General features: G+C 39.5%; 1 protein-coding gene across 2 annotated transcripts in view; it reads right to left on the reverse strand.

Annotated features, from left to right (window-relative positions):
- Positions 1 to 17,182, reverse strand: part of si:dkey-237i9.1 (SEC14-like protein 1) — a 60,912-nt gene extending 43,730 nt beyond the window's left edge. For both annotated transcript variants that reach the window (XM_017693040.2, XM_017693038.2), the window contains exons 1-2: positions 16,918 to 17,182; positions 10,132 to 10,218 (exon numbers count right to left, since the gene is read on the reverse strand). In XM_017693040.2, the coding sequence (XP_017548529.1) occupies positions 10,132 to 10,194 (63 nt within the window). In that variant the 5' untranslated portion in view covers positions 10,195 to 10,218; positions 16,918 to 17,182. The remainder of the gene's footprint in view (positions 1 to 10,131; positions 10,219 to 16,917) is intronic.
- Positions 17,183 to 19,200: the final 2,018 nt, after the last annotated feature.

The raw sequence follows: 19,200 nt of genomic DNA on the forward strand, positions 1-19,200 counted from the left end.
CTCAGAGCGGTCTTAAAGGCACAGTAACAGCAGCGGTGTGTACAAGTCTAAGGAATAAAGAGAGCTTGGAAATGCTCATGTAAAAATAATGCATCTTATATTAAAAACACTTTTTATAAAACATAAGACACAATGCAGTACAAATGAATGATATGGGCCCTTACACATTAATGTAAGGCACATTTTCAGCCAGGCCTTATTTGCTACATTAAAAAAGTAAAAGTAATGCACTGAATCAAGACACCACAGCATCACATCACAATTCTGATTCTTTATAAACAATGTGTTTTAGATTTCAGCACACTTGTTTAACTGGACTGTTTTGGCTCCCTTCATATAGGTAACTGAGTATTTTGGCACACTTTACCAAATATGAGTGAAATCACCAATAAACAACAATTGCAATTTAACAAAACATGCACTTGTTATATTTCAATAAAAGTTTCCATTTATAATCTGTTCTAATCAATTATAAAAACACCCAAAGCTAACTTATCCGCACAAGATTATCAATATTATCAAAATCAACAAGTTGAAATACTCAAATGTTAATGAATGAGTGCACAACTGTTCATACCACATGAAACAGCTTTTAAGGTCATACCAAAGGACTAGCCTGGGCTCTTTTGATAATGGAGCAGAAAAATATTTCACAGCACAGCAGGTTACAGGTGAAGCACACAGCACGTGCCAAAGGGATTAACCAGAGGAGATGAAAGAACGATCAAAAAGAACAGTCCGGAACAAGAAGAACCCAAAACATCTGCTCCAGTTCAGACACAGGAAAGGGGCAAGCTCTGCCATTATCGAACACGGGTGTGCGATCCGCTCGTCTGGAAACCCAGACAGACTGACACCTGGCACAACAAAGCAGGTCAGAGGCAGCTTTTACAAACAAAGAGTAAACAAAACTCAAAGCCCCATCTACCAAAAAGAGCACTGAATCCTAGAACTTGGAACAAAGCAATTGTATGAAAAAAATCCACAGAAAGGGAATCACAACACAAACAGAGCAGGGCTGGTGCGGGGAACACCGACAAGAATGTGGAGAATGAACATGAACTCTGCCGCTGTGCTGTTATGCAGGATTTCAATGAAAACATCCGAGCCCGTTCTCGAAAATCAGAGGGCGTTCGGCTTGACGTCAGCACTCCAGAAGAACAGACAGCGCGGGTAAATGTAGGATACTAGAAATAACAGAGCATTTTGGAGAACCATTTAGTCGTACAGCTCAAAACAACAACAGACACCATGACCACTTCCCCCACCATGCTAACTGAGGACAGCTTGTCAACACAGGCTGACTTCCTCCCATTGTACCAGGCCTGCACACAGTGTGAGCTTATTCAAAGCAAAACATTTTTACTCATTCTGCATATCCAAATGTCCTGGCCAAAAAAAATAAAAATAAAAAATAATAATTTACTGCGTCATTGCACCAATCTGCCTGTGCCCCCAGAGAACCTTCGGTGACACCAAGCACCCTCTTTTTGAGTAAACTCATATTGCAAAAGTTGAAGTTTTACAGTTTTTTTGCCCAATTCCCGCCACATATCAGTGTTAGTTCCTCTCAGGCCAGCCTTAAGCCAGAGCGCCGCTCCCTGTCTGTATGGCCTTCAGAAATAGAAGGATTTGACCAAAAGATGCGAACAGATCTGATATTTCCCTACTCTGATGTTTTGAGTTTGGGGCAGGCAAGCACATCCTGTGCTTGAGAGCATTAACACGGCAGCCAGCGGTGCTTTGTCCCCACGGATTACTGCTGCCTCATTTGAATGGGTAAAGTAGGCTTAGCGTCCTAATGCTCTCTCTTCTGCGGACGCCGAACAGGAGTTGAAGGGGTTTCAGCAAGGACACCATGGTCTTAATTCCAGGACTACAAGTTCACATAGAGCTACGAGAGCAGGTTTAACAGGTTCTTCGTTAATGAGGTATGCCCACTGCGATCGCCACTTGCCTTCTGATATATTAAACACAGAAGATTGTAGTGCAGGCTGAAGCACAGCTGCAGCACGCTGTATGTTGCTATGATGGAACCCAACTGGAGTCCTCTCGTTCAAATACAGCTTATAAACACAACGGGTCTCATTTCACCAACCATTCTTAAGAACAAATTCCTTAAAACCCAACTGTGCAGTTTTCCACAAAGACTCAGACATTCACCAATGTTTTCTTATTTGGAACAAAAACAGAATTTACACACACACTTAAGACCTCAAAGGTGAGAGCAGTTCTGAGATTTATCAACACGCCAGATCTGACAGACTTTTTCTTAGAGCCTCTCTCAAAAACACATTTAAGAAAAACCTTAGGAAGATACTAGTGAAGAAGGCACAATATCTTCCGCTGTTCCAGCAGACTATAGTGGACAGAGCTTGTGAAAAACTACTGATAAATCAACAAGCAGCAAACTAATAAAAGCTGCAACTTAATGGGACTCCAGTTCCTGTCAAGATTCTCCACTGTAAGAAGAATCTATGAGCTGTATGAACGAGGGGGGCTACAATCATGGAGGAGCTGAACCATGACTACATATGACATATTATATACACTCTTATACTGTTGCTCTCAAAGGACATCAGGGACAAAAATTGGAAAATATTTTTTATTGAACGAAACTAACGAACACAATCTGATGCAGCCGATTACACCCACTTAATCAATAACAAAACGCAGTGGTTGGTGTAGTGCATAGGGTAACACCTCTGTATTCTACACTGTAGACTAGAGTTCAATCCCCCACCTGGGCAGCACCCTACACTATACCAATAAGAGTCCTTGGGCAAGACTCCTAACACCACCTTCGCCTACCTGTGTAAAATGATAAAATTGTAGGTCGTTCTGGATAAGAGTGTCAGCCAAATGCCATAAATGTAAAATGCACTGCTTTTAAATGGAATTTGTTCAAATAAAATGAATCATAATTAACTACACAAAAGAGTGTGATATTAAATCACTTGATAGCCCAAAAATAAAACACAAAAGACAGGCTGGTATTAGTTTGATTTGTGAAAACAAAACTAGATTTATCAAAACAACTGGTGACTGGCCAGTACGCTAAGCTTTAAAAGAAGGAGAGGAAAGAAAAAAAACAAAAAAACAAAAAACAAAAAAAACAAAAAAAAAAAACAACACGATTAGCTAGAGGTACGCGATTAGCTGCATAATGCTGTATCACAAAGGCCAACATTGCAAGTCCCAACCCTACCCCCACCATACCAAGCTTAAATATTTATATAATCCTGTAGAGCTTGATTAGTTAGTTGGATCAGGTGTGCTGGAGTAATGCTGCAGGATGGCTTTTCTCCAGGAAAGAGCTTGGGCAGGGCTACTTTAGTACATAAATTATGAGCCATTGCCAATGTTATAAGGAAGCACTGAAGTGTGGCACATACTAACTCACATGATCTCCCCAAGTCTGCTCCACTGGTTTGCATGTTGCTAAGTGCTTTGGCAGATCAGGCTCTCCGTTTCCCCAGACAAATAAAGGCCAGGCTTAGAATAAATTATACCAGCAATGGGAAGTAACTAATAAGACTGAATGGCAATGATGATTACAAAAATAAACACCTGCTTTGTGTGTTTAGAAAGCCAGCAAGGACTTTTTACCTCTAAACCAGTACAGGCGTTCTCATTAAAGCCTCCACAATTTAATGATTTCTTTTTTTTAAAGTAATCATTAAAAATGTAACACTCTCAAATAATCTGAAGCAATTAGTTGGCAATTTGCATGAGAATGAATATTAAGCTCTCCTACTGCTCTTTTACAATTTTCCTCTTGTCTTTCTTTAGGCTTAAATTTGTGCAAAAAACATGATTAATTGAAATTAAATTCATAAAATGGTGTGAACAATCATGCTTTATGAAGAAAAAAGAAAAAAAAAAAACACATTTGACAACCAATGTTTTAATATGTTTGATGCAGTCTCTTTAGTTCATCATATCCCAATACAGTATTTCTGAATCTGTAAAGGTTATGCTTGATTTGTTACTGTTCATTTTCATAGCTTTGTTCTCTTAAAAAAAAAAAAAGAAAAAAGAAATTGGTTATTAACAGTCAAAATAACTCAAAAATAATAAGTAAGCTCCTTGTTTATATGTGCAACTATTGTTGAAAAATTCCTGCGGTACAATATAGGGTCAAGTCAAGTCAAAAGGCTTTTACTGTCATTCCATCTATGTACAAGTACACAGTGGAGTGAAATTAAGTTCCTCCAGGAACAACACGGTACAAACAACAAGGAACAAAAAGTACAAAGCGCCAACACGCAGACACAGTGTCCAAACAAAAAAATTCAGCTAGAAACAATATAATAAGTACTATAATTTAAACAGACAAACACAGTAAAGCCACACAGCAAAGACTGACCCAGGTTTTGTCCCAGACAGACACAATCATCTTTTCACAGAACGCATACTAAGGGCTACAGAGGATCCTGTAACAACAAAGTCAATTTCCTCTAAAAAGACGGAAAACTGTTGCTGTAATAGCTCAATATTAACTCCTTTCTTTGTTAGTGCCTTGGGTCTACCGAGCAGTTGGAGTATAATACCAATGCAGCTCAAATTAGCCTGTCCTATTGTTATTTGTCTTCCTCTTCTTTCCTCACCCAACCTCAGAAGAAACATCTGGCTATGGTTAAAAACTGCAGTCCATAACAAAAACAAACGCTTATTTTGAAAAGGACAACGATGAGACACAATTGTATGTCTGGGACATGTTGTAATTAACCTAGTATTCCGGCTGTGATGGCATTTAGCTGAACAAAGAAGGATGAAAAAGGAGGAGAAGAAAAAAAGTTGACATCACCATAAGGAACTGGACTGAATTAATAAGAGGAGACTTGAGAAGGAAAGACTGCATTCTTGTAGAATTACATAACACACAGTGATGTTTAAACCCGATACTAGTCCACCACTATACTGAGAAACGGTGGAATATTCCACCTGGTCTAGTTGGAACATCTCATCACAAACAGTGCAATCAGAAAGTGTTTACACAATATATACTGGGAAAATTCCATATCCCACACTAGAAATTACTTATCTGGAATACTGAATAGAAAACTAGAGTATACATGTTATGCCATGTGCTGCCATTTAATTCTGCCATTGAAGTTCTCAGAGAGATGGTTAAAACATTTTCATGTTTAAATATTACTTCTGAAAAAGTGGATGTTCTGCTCAATTCATACAAACTAAAAAGGTATTCATTTCCCAAATATAAAATGATTACAAGTATCCAGGTTGTGATGTCAGGACATGTTAGCTAGTCAATTTAATTTAGTCTTTCATTTTGAACAAAATCAAAAGTTTACAGTTTACAGTCTAGCTGTCAATTGAAGCTCATCACACTTTGCTTTGGTGCAAATGTCTTCATAGCCTGTCTTTTCTGTAGTATTAATATTTACGGCACGAGTGCAGAAGTGGTCTAATTTCAAGGCCTGTTCAGTTAGAGATTTAACTACCATCAAATCAAACATGGTTCTCCGTAATTCGTTCGTCATGCTTGTCCTCTTTAATGAATTGAAATCTGCTCCTAGAGTAGTTGGGTGTTCATGTTGGTCAGAGAAATGGATCAGCATGTGGAATTGGAGTTGGGTGTCCTGCCGTGTTTCCTTTCATCCCATCAATAAGTGTGAAGCTTATCTTTACTGATTAAAGACGTTTCTGATTCAGTCAGCCTTTCACTTTTAAAGTCCTGCTTTGGCTGATGGACAGTACTCTAATATAATGTAGTGTTACCCACAGGGATTTTTACTTCCACAGGAAGGTTGCCGGTTCCATCCCCTCAGCAGACACTACGTGACTGAAGTGCCCTTGAGCAAGGCACCTAAACCCCAACTGCTCCCTGGGCGCTGTGGATCGGGCTGCCCACCACTTCGGGCAAGTGTACTCACTGACCCCTAGTGTGTGTGTTCACTAGTGTGCATGTATGCAGCTGTTCCACTGCACGGATGGATTAAATGCGGTGTGCAAACAGCTGGCTAATGGTTCTGAATTCTGATTGACACAATGGTATCAATATTGATTCCTAAATGGTTCTTTTTAAATTACAAACCAAAACTAGCTGTTCCTTTAAACAGAAATGAGTGTGAGATGCTAGAAGTAAAAGTCTAATAGACTGTAATAACATTAAAAGGGCCCATAACTTACATTTTCCCTGCCTTTTATCAAAGCAAAAAGACGAAAAAAGGTCACAATTAGGCCTGTTACAATAATAAATACCAGATATAACTGATTAATAGTTCAGCTGTAGATTCTTTGTAGCTCTCAACTGAAAAGAGAAACAGCTGAAGTTCAAGAAAACAAAGACTACTCACTGTTGTCCTCTAAACATGTACTACCAGAAATTTTAACTTGACATGTCTCAATAACCGCGCTCCGTTTTCTTTTTTGCTTCAAGCCTCAGGATGAAAACTTGACCACCCAGGCAACATAAACATGAATGTAAAACGTAAAAATTGTAGAAAACAAATCACAATCAGCTCAAATAACTAATTCTGCAACAAATGATGTGAACATTCAAAATCGTTTTGACAGATTTAAAATTTGATTTAAAAAAACAACTTCAAGTCCTTTTTTACAGCTGTAAAAACCACCCCATATGTTAAGGAGTTCAGGGACCAGCTTTGAGTCACTGCAGTCCTGTGGCTGTGCTGCAATATTTCCCCTTACTGTACTGTTACGGTGTTAACTCAGCAGTTCTGTTCTCAGGAATAAGGAAGTTGCCAAATTCAGCTTCTCTGCACAGATCATTGAGTTTTAGAGCTTGCTCAAGGGTGGCATAAGGCAGATGGCTTTCAGACGACAGACGGCAGTCATATCCATAATCTTTTGCTCTCACACGCTTTCTGCAAGGCTTAAGAGGTGAAACAGAAAGGTGGATTCAACGGTTAGCAAGTTCAACTTAAGGTGGCCCAAACACAAGAGATACAAAAACAGATAGTCAAGAAAAAAAGAAAGAAAAAAAAAAAAAAAAAACTCTGTCCAGTATAACTGGCAATAGAAGCTCGGATAATTATGCTGCAATGCAAGCTAGAACATTCTGAACATTCCTCAGACCAGCTGACGGGTAAAATATTTAGATTAAAACACTTTCACTGTAGGACACTCAGCCTGGGGCGTGTTTAACAGTGCATCTTCCTTAAGGAGAAGGTGGTTACCGTAACAGGAAATGAATGAAACAAATGTGTTAAAACATAAAACTGACATAAAATGCGTTCACACCAAGAAAGAAAACATCCTTAACTTGATCATACCAGGATTCTATTTCTAGTAATTCAGGATCTTCTATTAGTCCATTCATCAAGAAAAGGCACAGGCAGAGGTGGGTGATATCACACATATTCGATAATATGGGTGCGTAATCTTATCCAGAAAGGGCTGGTGTGGCTGCAGGTTTTCATTCCAAGCAAGCAGGAGCTCACCTGATACTACATGCTTTATGAGTAGGTCACAGCCTATAAACGAGTCATGAACAATCCTAGAAGAACATTTTTACCAGAACATTTTAGACTACACTGAACCAAATCTTTAGAATTTATAAGATGTAGAAACTGGGACTAAATACACCTGGATTAGCATCACAAAGAAATTAAGTTCTGTCTGTTGCAAATAAAGCTAAAATGAATAAAACCTAAACGTTCTGCTACAAATCCATCAAAGCGACTGCCCATACTGATGAGTCAGAGATCAACACGCAAGCAAATTCAATAAAACAAGAAACATGCAGTTGTTCTTTAAGGATCAACAATGTCTACGATATGCCCAGGAACCCATTCTCTGACACAACGTTATCAAGATAAGTAGAAATATTGTAACTTTGCCCACCTCTGTATAAGAAGCAGCCGGGATTTTTAAAAAGGAAACATAACCAGGAAAAAAAAAAAAAAAAACACCTATGTTTTAACAACAGTACAAATAAGCACATTTTACATATGACCTGAACCACAGACACTCCATCTTACAGCTTCAGCGAGGAAGCATCTTCCATGCAATGTAACTTAACAGCTCATTAACTTCACACATTAAGTGCCTGAGCCTACAAAAGCACTCAACTCCAACAGCACAACCAAGATGGCACAGCTGTAAATGGAGTCATTTCAATCAAGACCTTCCTTAGTGTAACACAGATTAATTTAGCTACAGTTAGGCTCAATCCCATCTCAACCCTCGCCCCTGCCACTCAGCCCGTAACACCTAGAGGTTGGGTACTACTCAAAGGTTTACACATACGAAAGAATAGACCGTCATGTCATGTCACTTAAAATGATAAACTGCAATATAACAAGTTTCACTAATGAAACGGCTGCATTATTTCAATGAACTGTGGTTTCAATTCTGAGCAACATAATTATTCCCACGGTGAAGCTAATGCACAGCCTTGTAGTTAATTCTTTTATTAGCTGTGCTCTCTGGCCCATTTAGCGTCTCGCAGAGCGGTGACCCACCCCACAGCAAAAGCCTTGTCCTTCCTAAGCCCCTCCAGGTTACCGAGCTATTTTAGTGAACACCGATCCACACACAGGGGGTGTTGCACACATGCACACAGATATACACGCCCTACTGGTGTCGCCTGAAGGTGAGAACTTGAAGTTTCAGCTTTAACCTTGGGTGTGTTTGTGTTATGATTTATTGGAACTATCGAGTCCCAACAAGACTTGGGCGTTACATAAACTGATCTCAAATCATATTTTCTCTTTCAAGATCAGAAGATCAGTCATGAACCCTCAGAGCATATTTGCTATAATAAAAAGGTGAGACTTACAGAAGAAAGAAAACATTTTACTTTTGATGCAAGTCAGACGTGTTCTCAGATAATTCTGGATCTTTTTTTTTTTTTCATCCATCCATCACAAAATTTACCAGGGGCCACAGACATTTTCAAATTGTCAGAAACTGAAAAATGGAAAAAACAAAACTGGAGAAAAGAAGGTTTTGTTCTGACAGCAGTGATGTACAATATATAACTCCTTGCATTAGGCTAAACTTTGGGTACTCCGCTGGGAGCTCATCCACACGGAACACTTTGATTTTGACACCAGTCATGAGTGGAAAAACACTGTGAAACCCTTTTGTACATGCTTTGATCAGCACATCACGTGTGGCCAGAATGAAAAGTGACTGTGTCCACAATTTAGAGCCCAACAGATCTTGTGGTTGGCCATTAAGGACACCCCAAATTACATAATCACATTAGTATCAGCAAACATATTCAATGTGACAGATATAGTTTAAAATAAATAAATAAATACATACATAAAAAAAGATAAATCAATCTGATAAACTTCTTGGCAAAATTAAGCCTTGAGTTTAGCTTTCAGAAACGGCCACATTTAGAGCGCACTTGCAATATTCAGAAATAGTCAGAAATAACACAATTTGATATTTTGCCCAAATCATTCAACCCCAACTTTTACCATGTTCTAACACTTTTCTCTATAAAACTTATGATTATGCTATGAGTTTAGGAGGTAAGACAGTGGATTGAGATCAGCCAGTAAAGAACAATTTTGACAAACAATTATATATTAGCCGGTATTACCAGTTATCAGAATTTTAGTGTGTAAAAATCATCAAGTCACTAAATTATCACAGCAAAGGATTTAAACTGAGTCTGGAAATTCTTTAAAACAGGATCCTTGAAAACAGGTTCTATATAAATCAGCCACAGAGATCAGCTAAACATCAGCACTCCAAGACACATTTTTCCACCCTTTGCTCCTTCCATACAGATTTGAGGACAGAAAAGCCAGTGTTCTCGCTAAGAGCATGAGCGCAATGAATTTTTAAACCTGCAAATGGAACTAGCAGGCGCTCTGCAGCCTTACTGCTGTAAAACATATCGGCAGCCCATGCAGACAGAGCGTGTGATAACAAGGCCAGGGGTGGGACCATTAAACACATATGCGAATAGGGTCATTCAGGGCTTTAAAAAAAAAAAAAAAAAAAAAAAAAAAAAAAAAAGCACAATCATCTACATAAAGGTTAGGATTTACAAGAAATAGCACGTTTCCACTCTACGGCCTCCAGCGGCCAACACAGGCCGGCTGGCACATGACCTTTTCACTGCTTCCAAAACACACGAGGACAATAAACGGATGATTGGTTAGAAAAGGCCACACTTACCGCCATGACCAGTTCAAAGGGGTGTTTGTACACGCGTACAGGGGATTGATATTTCTGCACCATTGTGGAGCCTACGTCTGTGCCAACCTGAAAACAAAGGCAGAGAAAGAGAGAGAGAGAGAGCACGAGTTAGGCGCAAAACAAAAGCCTTAGCTTAGAGCTGCACAACATGGACAAAATACTAGTACTGTGATTTTTTTTGCTACATACCGCAATTCCAGAAAACAGTTTACTTCTGTGGCCTTGATTTAATAGAAACATTTACCCAGAATAGTGGTCACCAACCCAAATGTTAAGAAGAGCCATTTTATCCTTTCAACAAAAACGAAACCACCTTGAGAGCCGCAACATTTTATGTCCATTTGACCATTTGGGCTGTAAACATGTTAATAATATAATATTAATCATTTAAACAAGAATCCAGACTAACTTTACTCTGCTTTCAGCTTTAGCTCAGCTGTAGCTGCTGTTCTCGCATCTCCAGCAGGAAACTTTAGAATAGCTTTGTCATCGTTTGGTTTTTTAATGAGGCTGGAGTCAGATTTTGGTTCGAATTCTCCCGTTTCTGAGGTGCCACTGCACAACTTAAGGTGTAACAGGACAATTCAAACAAGCTTGTGAATGAGAATTCAGCTTTGTGACTTTAGTGTTCGACGGTTTCTCACTCAGCAGATTAAACGTATTGGGAATCCAACTGAAGTAATTATAAACGATCAACGTTCATCTTGAATCTCTCTCTTCCCCTTTTCGTTAGCTACTAGCAAGGCAAGTATGTTGTTGCCATGGGGACCAGCAGTCTGCATACCAATCTTCAGGCTTAAAAGGGTGAATTAGCAGTTCTACATTAATTAGCAAGTAAGACCATTTATCATTAAAACTGTGTTTGAATGATCAGCAGAGCTTTATTTTGCTGCAAAGGAGGGTTTTTTTTTTATTTTCACCTAAAAACTAATTCTGTTGCGAAGCCGCGACAGGGCAGTAAAACAGCCGCATGTCGCCAACCCCCAGGACCACGACTGGACCGCATCACAAAGGCAAATACAAGCACAGATCTCTTTGCTGAAACTGATTCCTCAACAATACCTCTCTCCAATAGTTTTGCTCAAATTAAAGCTTGAAAGTAGAGAGTGAGGTGCTGGAAGTAGGTGTATTCAGAAACAGCTTCGTCCCACATGCCATAAGACTGCTGAACTCTAAATAACATGCTGCTCCAATTCTTTCTATTCTCTGATTACCTCATACATGGGAACTGCAGTGCAATTCAGTCTCTTGTACATATATTTATTTAAGATTTATTTATCTGCTGATATGCATGTTTACATATGCACTACATTGTATTATTTATTTATTTTTTCTCCCTGATCTACTCTGAGCCAAGGCAACGAAATTCCAAGTCCAAGTCTAATTTGCTAAACGCAATAAAAGACCCAAAACAATGTTTTAAAAAATGCATATACATTAATTCAGTGCTTTACAGATGTGTTAAAAACCAGACTGACCAACCAGCAATCTGTTGCCATGGCTGCAGTCCAAGCAAACAAAGTCTGTTTGCTTATTTTTAATGAAAGACATTATGAGCACATTAAATCCCACCCACTGACATGAAAACACCCTTATCGCTCATTAAAGACCTTCATCTCTTGTACAAGTCGATGGAACTCCACATTACTGTGTTTTCACGTAGAATGAGGTTTTCCTCGAGAACAAGGGTGGAGGATGTTCTAAAGTGTTTGGTCTAATGTCAGGCCTCAGGGACAACAGTCGAAAATCAGCCAGATGGCTAACATTGTCTGGCACATTTTTCCTAATTCATTAATAAATAAATAAATAAATAAATAAATACTCAGGGTAAACAGGCCTTAATCAAGAGGCAGTAAAGTTATGAACAAGGAATGCAATTTATCTACTTAAATATTAAAATTTGATGTTGAATGATATGGAAATGTTTCAAATAATTAGTTGGACACTAGGGCCTTGCTCAGACTGACGACCTAGATCAGATTTTTCGTATATCAAGATTGTATCCACATTGATTTTTGACAGTCTGGACAGCAAAAAAAAAAAAAAAAAAAAAAAAAATATCACCACCGATTTTTGCTTAGCAGATCCACATCGTTTGGACGTGGACTGAAATGCGATTCCAATTGTATTTTTCACAGCCGTGTCTCAGTCTGGATGCTCATGACACTCAAAATGCATTTCAAAAGTGTCTTTTGCAACACAACAAACAATGAAGTCAAATCCTGTGTGACAGGAGTGCTGGGATTCAAAAAGAGGTCCAAAGATTCAGGCTTATGCCGGAGAATTTAGAGTTGGGAGGGTGTATTGAAGTCGTTCTTCCTGCTCCACAAAAGCACTGATTTCAACACCCAGCCCTACACATCACAGTAAAATATTTATGTATATTACATGTTGCTTTGAGAGCTCATTTACATACAGCCTTCCAATATCAGTACTGCGATGGCTGAAATACTGCAATAACAATGAAACAATACACCGCGCATCAGTGTACTTCAAGTTATGCAAGACACTACAATGGCAGGCGCAGCCACGCATTTGGGAATTACAAGACTTGACGCCACGTCCTCACACACTATATTGCCAAAACAACACACTCCCAGCAAATCACAGGAAGCCAAAAGCAGATTTGACAGGTAGTAGCAGAGGGCAGCACTGGGAGTTCTGCAGGCGATTGAAATGCCTCTCAGGTTCAGTGGCGAGGCGGCCTGTGTCTGGCAAAGAGCCGGAGTGTCTACAGCTTAGCTGCTTCAGTGAAATACTGCAGAGAGGCAGCGGAGAGGGGGGAAGAAGGAGGAGTCTGTCTCATTGATAAATACAGTGCTCCTCTTCAATCGATCAACAATAAAAACAAAGTGCTCCATAAAAGAGTGCCGCAGAGGCTTTCATTCTTAAAACGGCTGAAGGGAAGACTGGTGAAGGTGAATGAAAGTCAAAAAAAAGCAAAGCAAAATGACATCAATTCAAGTGGAAGTAGAAACACGAAAACACACACAAGGGAAAGGAATCATTTTATTTGGGCAGTTACTATTGATTATATAATTAATTTAATTAATTAACCAATTATGACTCGTTAAAAAGGCCAAATGATAAACATGGTCTTAACTGATCAACAATAACCTACAAATGTTTACATATCCACATCTGCAGATAAATACACGCAAAATATCAGCCCACAACTCCTATATCGGTGCATCCCTAGTTATTTTACATACAATAATAACTTCGACAAATAGGATTTTAGTATTAAAAGGCTATACAACAAAAGACATGCGTTTTCATAACATACTGTAATTTTCTATTTAAACGAACTTTGTTAATCTCAATTTATCTGCCTTGAGATTTGACCTCCACCACTGAAATATGATGGATTGTGTCTATTCATTGTAGTGTAATTTAATTCATGGTGTTCTACAGCTTCATTATTATCTGCAGTTATCCAGGCTGTGTTCAGACTGAAAGCAAATCAGATCTTTCGAGATGACTGTCAACAGTATTGTTTTCAAGTGTTCGGATCGGATTTGCGTGTCCAGACGTCACTAATCTATCTGCATGGGTTGCCGCCGTAACAACGTAGCTACACTGGTGATGCAATTTTCAAACACAGATTCGGGAGAGTTGGAGGTGCAACATCTCACCCTCAAAACTCTTCAAATTCTCTGGCATAAACATGAATCTTTGCCAATCTTCCCCCAGCACTTCAGTCACACTGGATTTGACACCATCGTTTTTTTTGTTGTGTTGCAAGTGACACAAAAGACTTTAACATCCGATTTGAGTGGCCAAAGCATTCAGACTGAGAGGCGGCTGTAAAAAAAAAAAAATAAATAAATAAAATGTTTGGAATCGTTTTTCATCCACCTCCAAAGGTGGATTGGATCCGATTTGCTAAAAAACTGATGTTTTGTTTTTTTGCGCTGTCCAAGCTATCAAAAATGAATCTGTATACAATCCATACAATGCATATACATGGATACAATGGATACATGGATACAATCCATACAATGCATATGGCAAAATATACAATGCATATGGCACAGTGAACGTGGGCTGTCAGTCTGAGGGCCTTAATGTCCTACTAGCTAATTGTTTGAAACTTATTACATGACTATTTCCAAGTTCTCTTGATCCTTTAAATGTGCTATTTCCATTACTGTAAGAACTGCTCTGATTGAATATGGCAAAATACAGGTCAGCCAAACAGCAACCCAGGCTGAAACACTCCTTATAATGTGAATGGGCGGAGCTAAACTGCTGAAGGATAAATGTGTGGGTACGTGTAAATATGTTGATTTTACTAATATGTTGATAAATAATAACTGATTTTACAGTTTTTTTCAAGCTAATACATTAACGTTTTATACACTTGTCTGCAAACAACCTTTCTATTTTAGCAAAAACACTTTGTAATATTTGTTGTGAAGCTCATCCTTTAATTGATCCAGGTGTCTGGTGAAGCTGAGCAGCTGTGACAGGTATGAATGTGTGTAATTTCTTTTCCTTTTGAGTAATTGTTACAGTTCTACATAAAATGTGGAATAAGAGACAAACCAAAAGCGCCTTATTGGAAAACACATCATACTATAAATAAAAACAGAAAGTGAGGTAGGTTCTAGTCTATGCGGAAAGAGGAAAAACATTCCAGGAATCCCAGTTCCTCTCATTGCCCCGGTCTTTCTGGTACCTGATTGTACAAACAGATGTGCAGCCACGGGAACATCTGGAAATATCCTTGCTAGAATGTTGTTTACACACAAACGGGGACCCCAAACACACTCATATTTGCCACCCCTAGACACTACTGGACACTGCACAGCTAAATCAATCTACTCTAAAACTAACCTACATCTATCGCCAAACTGCACCCGTTTAAAGGCAACTAGCCAATATTTTCATCAAACAGTTCAGTTACCAGCATCATTCAGGCAGCGTGCGCTAAAGGACAGGAAAAAGGAAAAATGAAAATATGTTGATGAAACTGATGAAACAAAATGTTAACAGCATTCAACATAAAAACAGTTCCAACAAGAGATGGTTCTTCAGCTAAGGACAAGCTGCCTACGTAACGCTGCTGTCGGTACAAAACCTCGTATCTCTTTTTGTTGTTTTCCAGATTTTTTTTTTTTACATAATTTGAAAACACTTTGTCCTTTATATTGTGTTAAACTCTCATGATGAATGGGCCTAAAGAAACAGCCCAAACTGCTTATAAATATGTCTGGTTCCATTGACTTACATTAAAAGTAAAGTAGGTTTTTTCCTTCTCCTGTAAAGTTACCATTGTGGAGATACGAGGTTCTGCTCAGACAACAGCGACATCTAAGACTAAAGACTGAAAAATAAACGAATAACTAATTATACTGAGAGTTTTTCTTACTCCAACTGACCCAATTTCAATCCATTGGTGACTTATCAAGCCCTTTCTGGAACAAATCGGGTGCATTAGAGCAGAAAAACATAAAACGGAGAGGAACTGGACAGAAAACTGCTGTTCTAAAGCTCGGCTCAAAGCCACCAGAGGCATGAATGCCATTTGCTGTACAGCTGGCAGTGTTTCTGCAGTTGTCTGGCATCTTAAATCAACGCTGTGCACGTTTTACTGTTTAATTATGAAAACCTAATGAGAGAAAGGGGAAAACTTTTGTTAAGCTTGTAACAAACACAGAACCATTTTTGGTGCTATATATTTATCTCCAGAAGGGTTCCATCTAGAGCTCCGTACATTCTCCATCATGAAGTCCCATTTCACTGTGCAGAGAACCGTCTGGGTATGAAATGGTTCCATAACTCATGGTTCCTTGAAGAACCATATTTCTGAACCGCAGAGCAGTTCATAAGAGATGGACACCTGCTCTGTAAACTGTGTCAGAGCAAACGAGCAACCAAAACTGGAAAGCCAGCTAGAAAACAGTGCTAGACTGCAGTGTTTCGCCAGTCCTGCTCCTGCAGCCCTCCTGCACTGCACATTTCAGCGTTTTTCTGCTCCAGTTCCCCAGTTTTACCCGCTGAAGCGTTTGGTAAAGAGCTAATGAGTTTAACCAAGTGTGCCAAGACTCAATTTACAGCGCAATGGGATTAACACATTTAAGAGGAGTAAGACGGAGGACCTGAGGTTTACTGCTTCTCTCTTCTCCTCTCAAACATCCGATGTGTCTGTATTCCCTTATCAGATAACCTGAGATGGGTTTGCTGGAGCACTAAATGTGATTCACGGCGAAAATGTACACGCTCGGTCTTACTGAGGAACACAGCAGTTAACCGACGTTAACCAGGCTGACGTTACGTGGCTAAGTCGGCTAACGTTAATTAGCCAGCCCGCTAACATTAACAGCTACAGCGCTCGCTCTCCCACATCACTAACTACACAATGTCAACTAAAAGCTCGTTATTTTAGTACATTTGACCCACAATAACGGCCAACGTCACCGAAAGCAGGCTGTAATATTAACTGACACAACACTATGTTGACAACTTGGTTAGCTAACGCTAGCTAAGCTAACCAGGATATAACTGACGTTAACCCGACAAGCTGAAGTCAGCTTCTTGCTTGAATTTCCCAGTTCCACCTTAAATGGTGCGGCAGTCCCCTGCTGGTTCCTGAGGTGCTGCGTGTAACTGCGGCCATTTAAGGTGGAACGGCAATATTCGAGCAAGAACCGGGCGAATAACGAAAAAGGCTTCAGTTTTGTCTTCACCACAACAGGATTGGGTACTAAAAGAGGCAAAACAGCAGTAATGTCGACAATTTAGCAGTCGATACTCACTTACCGGTCAAAAAAGTATTAAATTATGTTTTATATCATCCAGAACGAGGTTATTTGTGGCGGTCCGTCTTGCTTTCTGAACCAGAACGTTTTTATCGCATCTTTGCTCAGCTTTTCGACTAAAAGCACAGTTCAGTGGGTTTTTTCTCAGGCTTTACGACTCTAGGAAGGCTAAAAAGGATATTTTATTCATAACAAATCGGTGCCCCTGCATTTTCTGGGCTTTTTCTGAGCTATCAGACGAACTGAGTGCACTATGCCGCCTCACAAGCACAAGTTTATATTCTTCCTCTCCACTACAGAGGCGGGAGTGGGCGGGGTGGATGTCAATCATTCGTCTGCGACAGCCAATCCGGTTACAGATGTTGCCTGCGACTAAAACAGGGCAGCCAATGACGACGCAATGCGGCACAGACCCGCCTCCTGTCCCTACTCCATTGAGATATTAAACAGTCTTTCATCACCACTTTATTTATGTGCAGACAACGATGGCAGTTTGATGGACAGGTTGAGGCAACAAGCGATTGGCTGATGCAAAATTAGTTGCCAGCACGCCCCACCGTCCTATTGCTGTAAGATTTTAAAATCTTTTTTAGGGCATCAACACAAACAAGTGAGGGCCAACATCCATTTCAAAGAAATGACACATATTCCAGGCTGCATGCAGGCCTGAGTGGTAGAAACTACATTACTATCAGAAGATGTGTCTAAAGTATGCAGATGCCTATTCATTATGGCATTAATGAAGAGGAGTTTGTCCTTCTTTGCTGCAGTAACAGCCTCTACTCTTCTGGGAAGGCTTTACACTAGATGTTTGAACATTGTTTTAAGAATCTGATTGTATTCAGCCACAAGGGCGTTCGTGAGGTAAGGTACTGATGTTGAATGGTCAGTTCTGGACCACTCCAACTCATCCCATGTTGCATAGAGCACCATCAGGCCAGATAACAGTGCCACTGCTTCACAGCCCAGGGCGGAAGGCAGATGAGCGAATACTTTTGGAAATATACACCAAAGAAAAAGTTTCATCAAGGCTAGTCACTCATCTTGGGTTTTCAAACCAGGGTCCTGAAGTGCTTCTTATTTTGGCACTTTTATTGATCAAAAGCACTACATTAAATTCAGCAGTGAATAATTAGGTTTAATAAGATGTACTAGACAAGGGAATTGCTATTGTATTGCAATAGCCAATAATTTTCAATTATTGTAACAATGAACTGTAAAGTGGTTTTCTTTGGTTACTATTTTTCCTTACAATGCTCTGCATGAATCTCTCCATCAAGAATGGATTTTAAAGTGTTTTAGGCCAAAACCTTTTCAATATTAATGTAAAACAGTGTCTCAGTGTAACCATAATTTCAATGAGGGAGCTTTTAGAGGTGGATGTCTGGTTCCTATCACAAACACTATGAACAATTCTGACTCGGTAAGTTTCTGTAGTGTGGAGCAGAACACCAAACCGCTCTAAATGACTGTTTGCATTTCAAGGAAATGGTGGAACTCCTCTTTGTGGTGCTCAGAACAGTGAAAACAAATGCAGTATGCATACTTTTGTGTGTTGCAGCCTTCTGCGGTATCAATATTGCAAAGGCCAATTGTGCAATAACGATTATACAATATATTTCACTGCTCAGGCTGTAATTCTCTAGGAGACCATTGCATTGAACACTGTAGACCACAATACACTTGTTTGTTTCTCAAACACTAATTGACCAGTCTAAGTGGGATTTTAGACTCCTAACTTAATCTGTGTTCAAGAAACCGGCCAAACACATCGTTAATCTCAATTTGAAATGTGCTGGAGCTGAGATACTTCACAGTGTCAGCCTACCACAGCACTGCCAGACATCAGGACGGACAGTAATCGTGCTAAATTTTATGTAACAGGCTTACACACGTATAAATGTTTATAGGACTCAGAGCAGTGCTTACATTCCCGAGCGCTTCACACAGACTGTACGATAATTGACCACCTATTCAGGCAGCACCGTCAAACTGGATGTCACTTCTGAATGGACGTGAGAACTAAACTGAGAGATAGTTGGTCGCTGCATTCTAAAACAGCTAAACTTCAGCATATTTAAAGAGGCATTCCAGTTTAAAGCTAAAGTTTAATGTTATTGTCTTGCCATGCAGAATTCTGTGTTTTCCAGTGTTTGGTAATTAAGATCCTCTCACATCTCACCCAGCATGCAATATGCAAATACATCATATGCTGCCTTCAGGTCCTCCACAGAAGCTCCTACTTACAACGTTGGAGGTCAAAAGTCAGAGATGATTTGTGTTC

The sequence above is a fragment of the Pygocentrus nattereri genome, chromosome 30 (assembly GCF_015220715.1).
Source record: "Pygocentrus nattereri isolate fPygNat1 chromosome 30, fPygNat1.pri, whole genome shotgun sequence".
Taxonomy (NCBI): domain Eukaryota; kingdom Metazoa; phylum Chordata; class Actinopteri; order Characiformes; family Serrasalmidae; genus Pygocentrus; species Pygocentrus nattereri.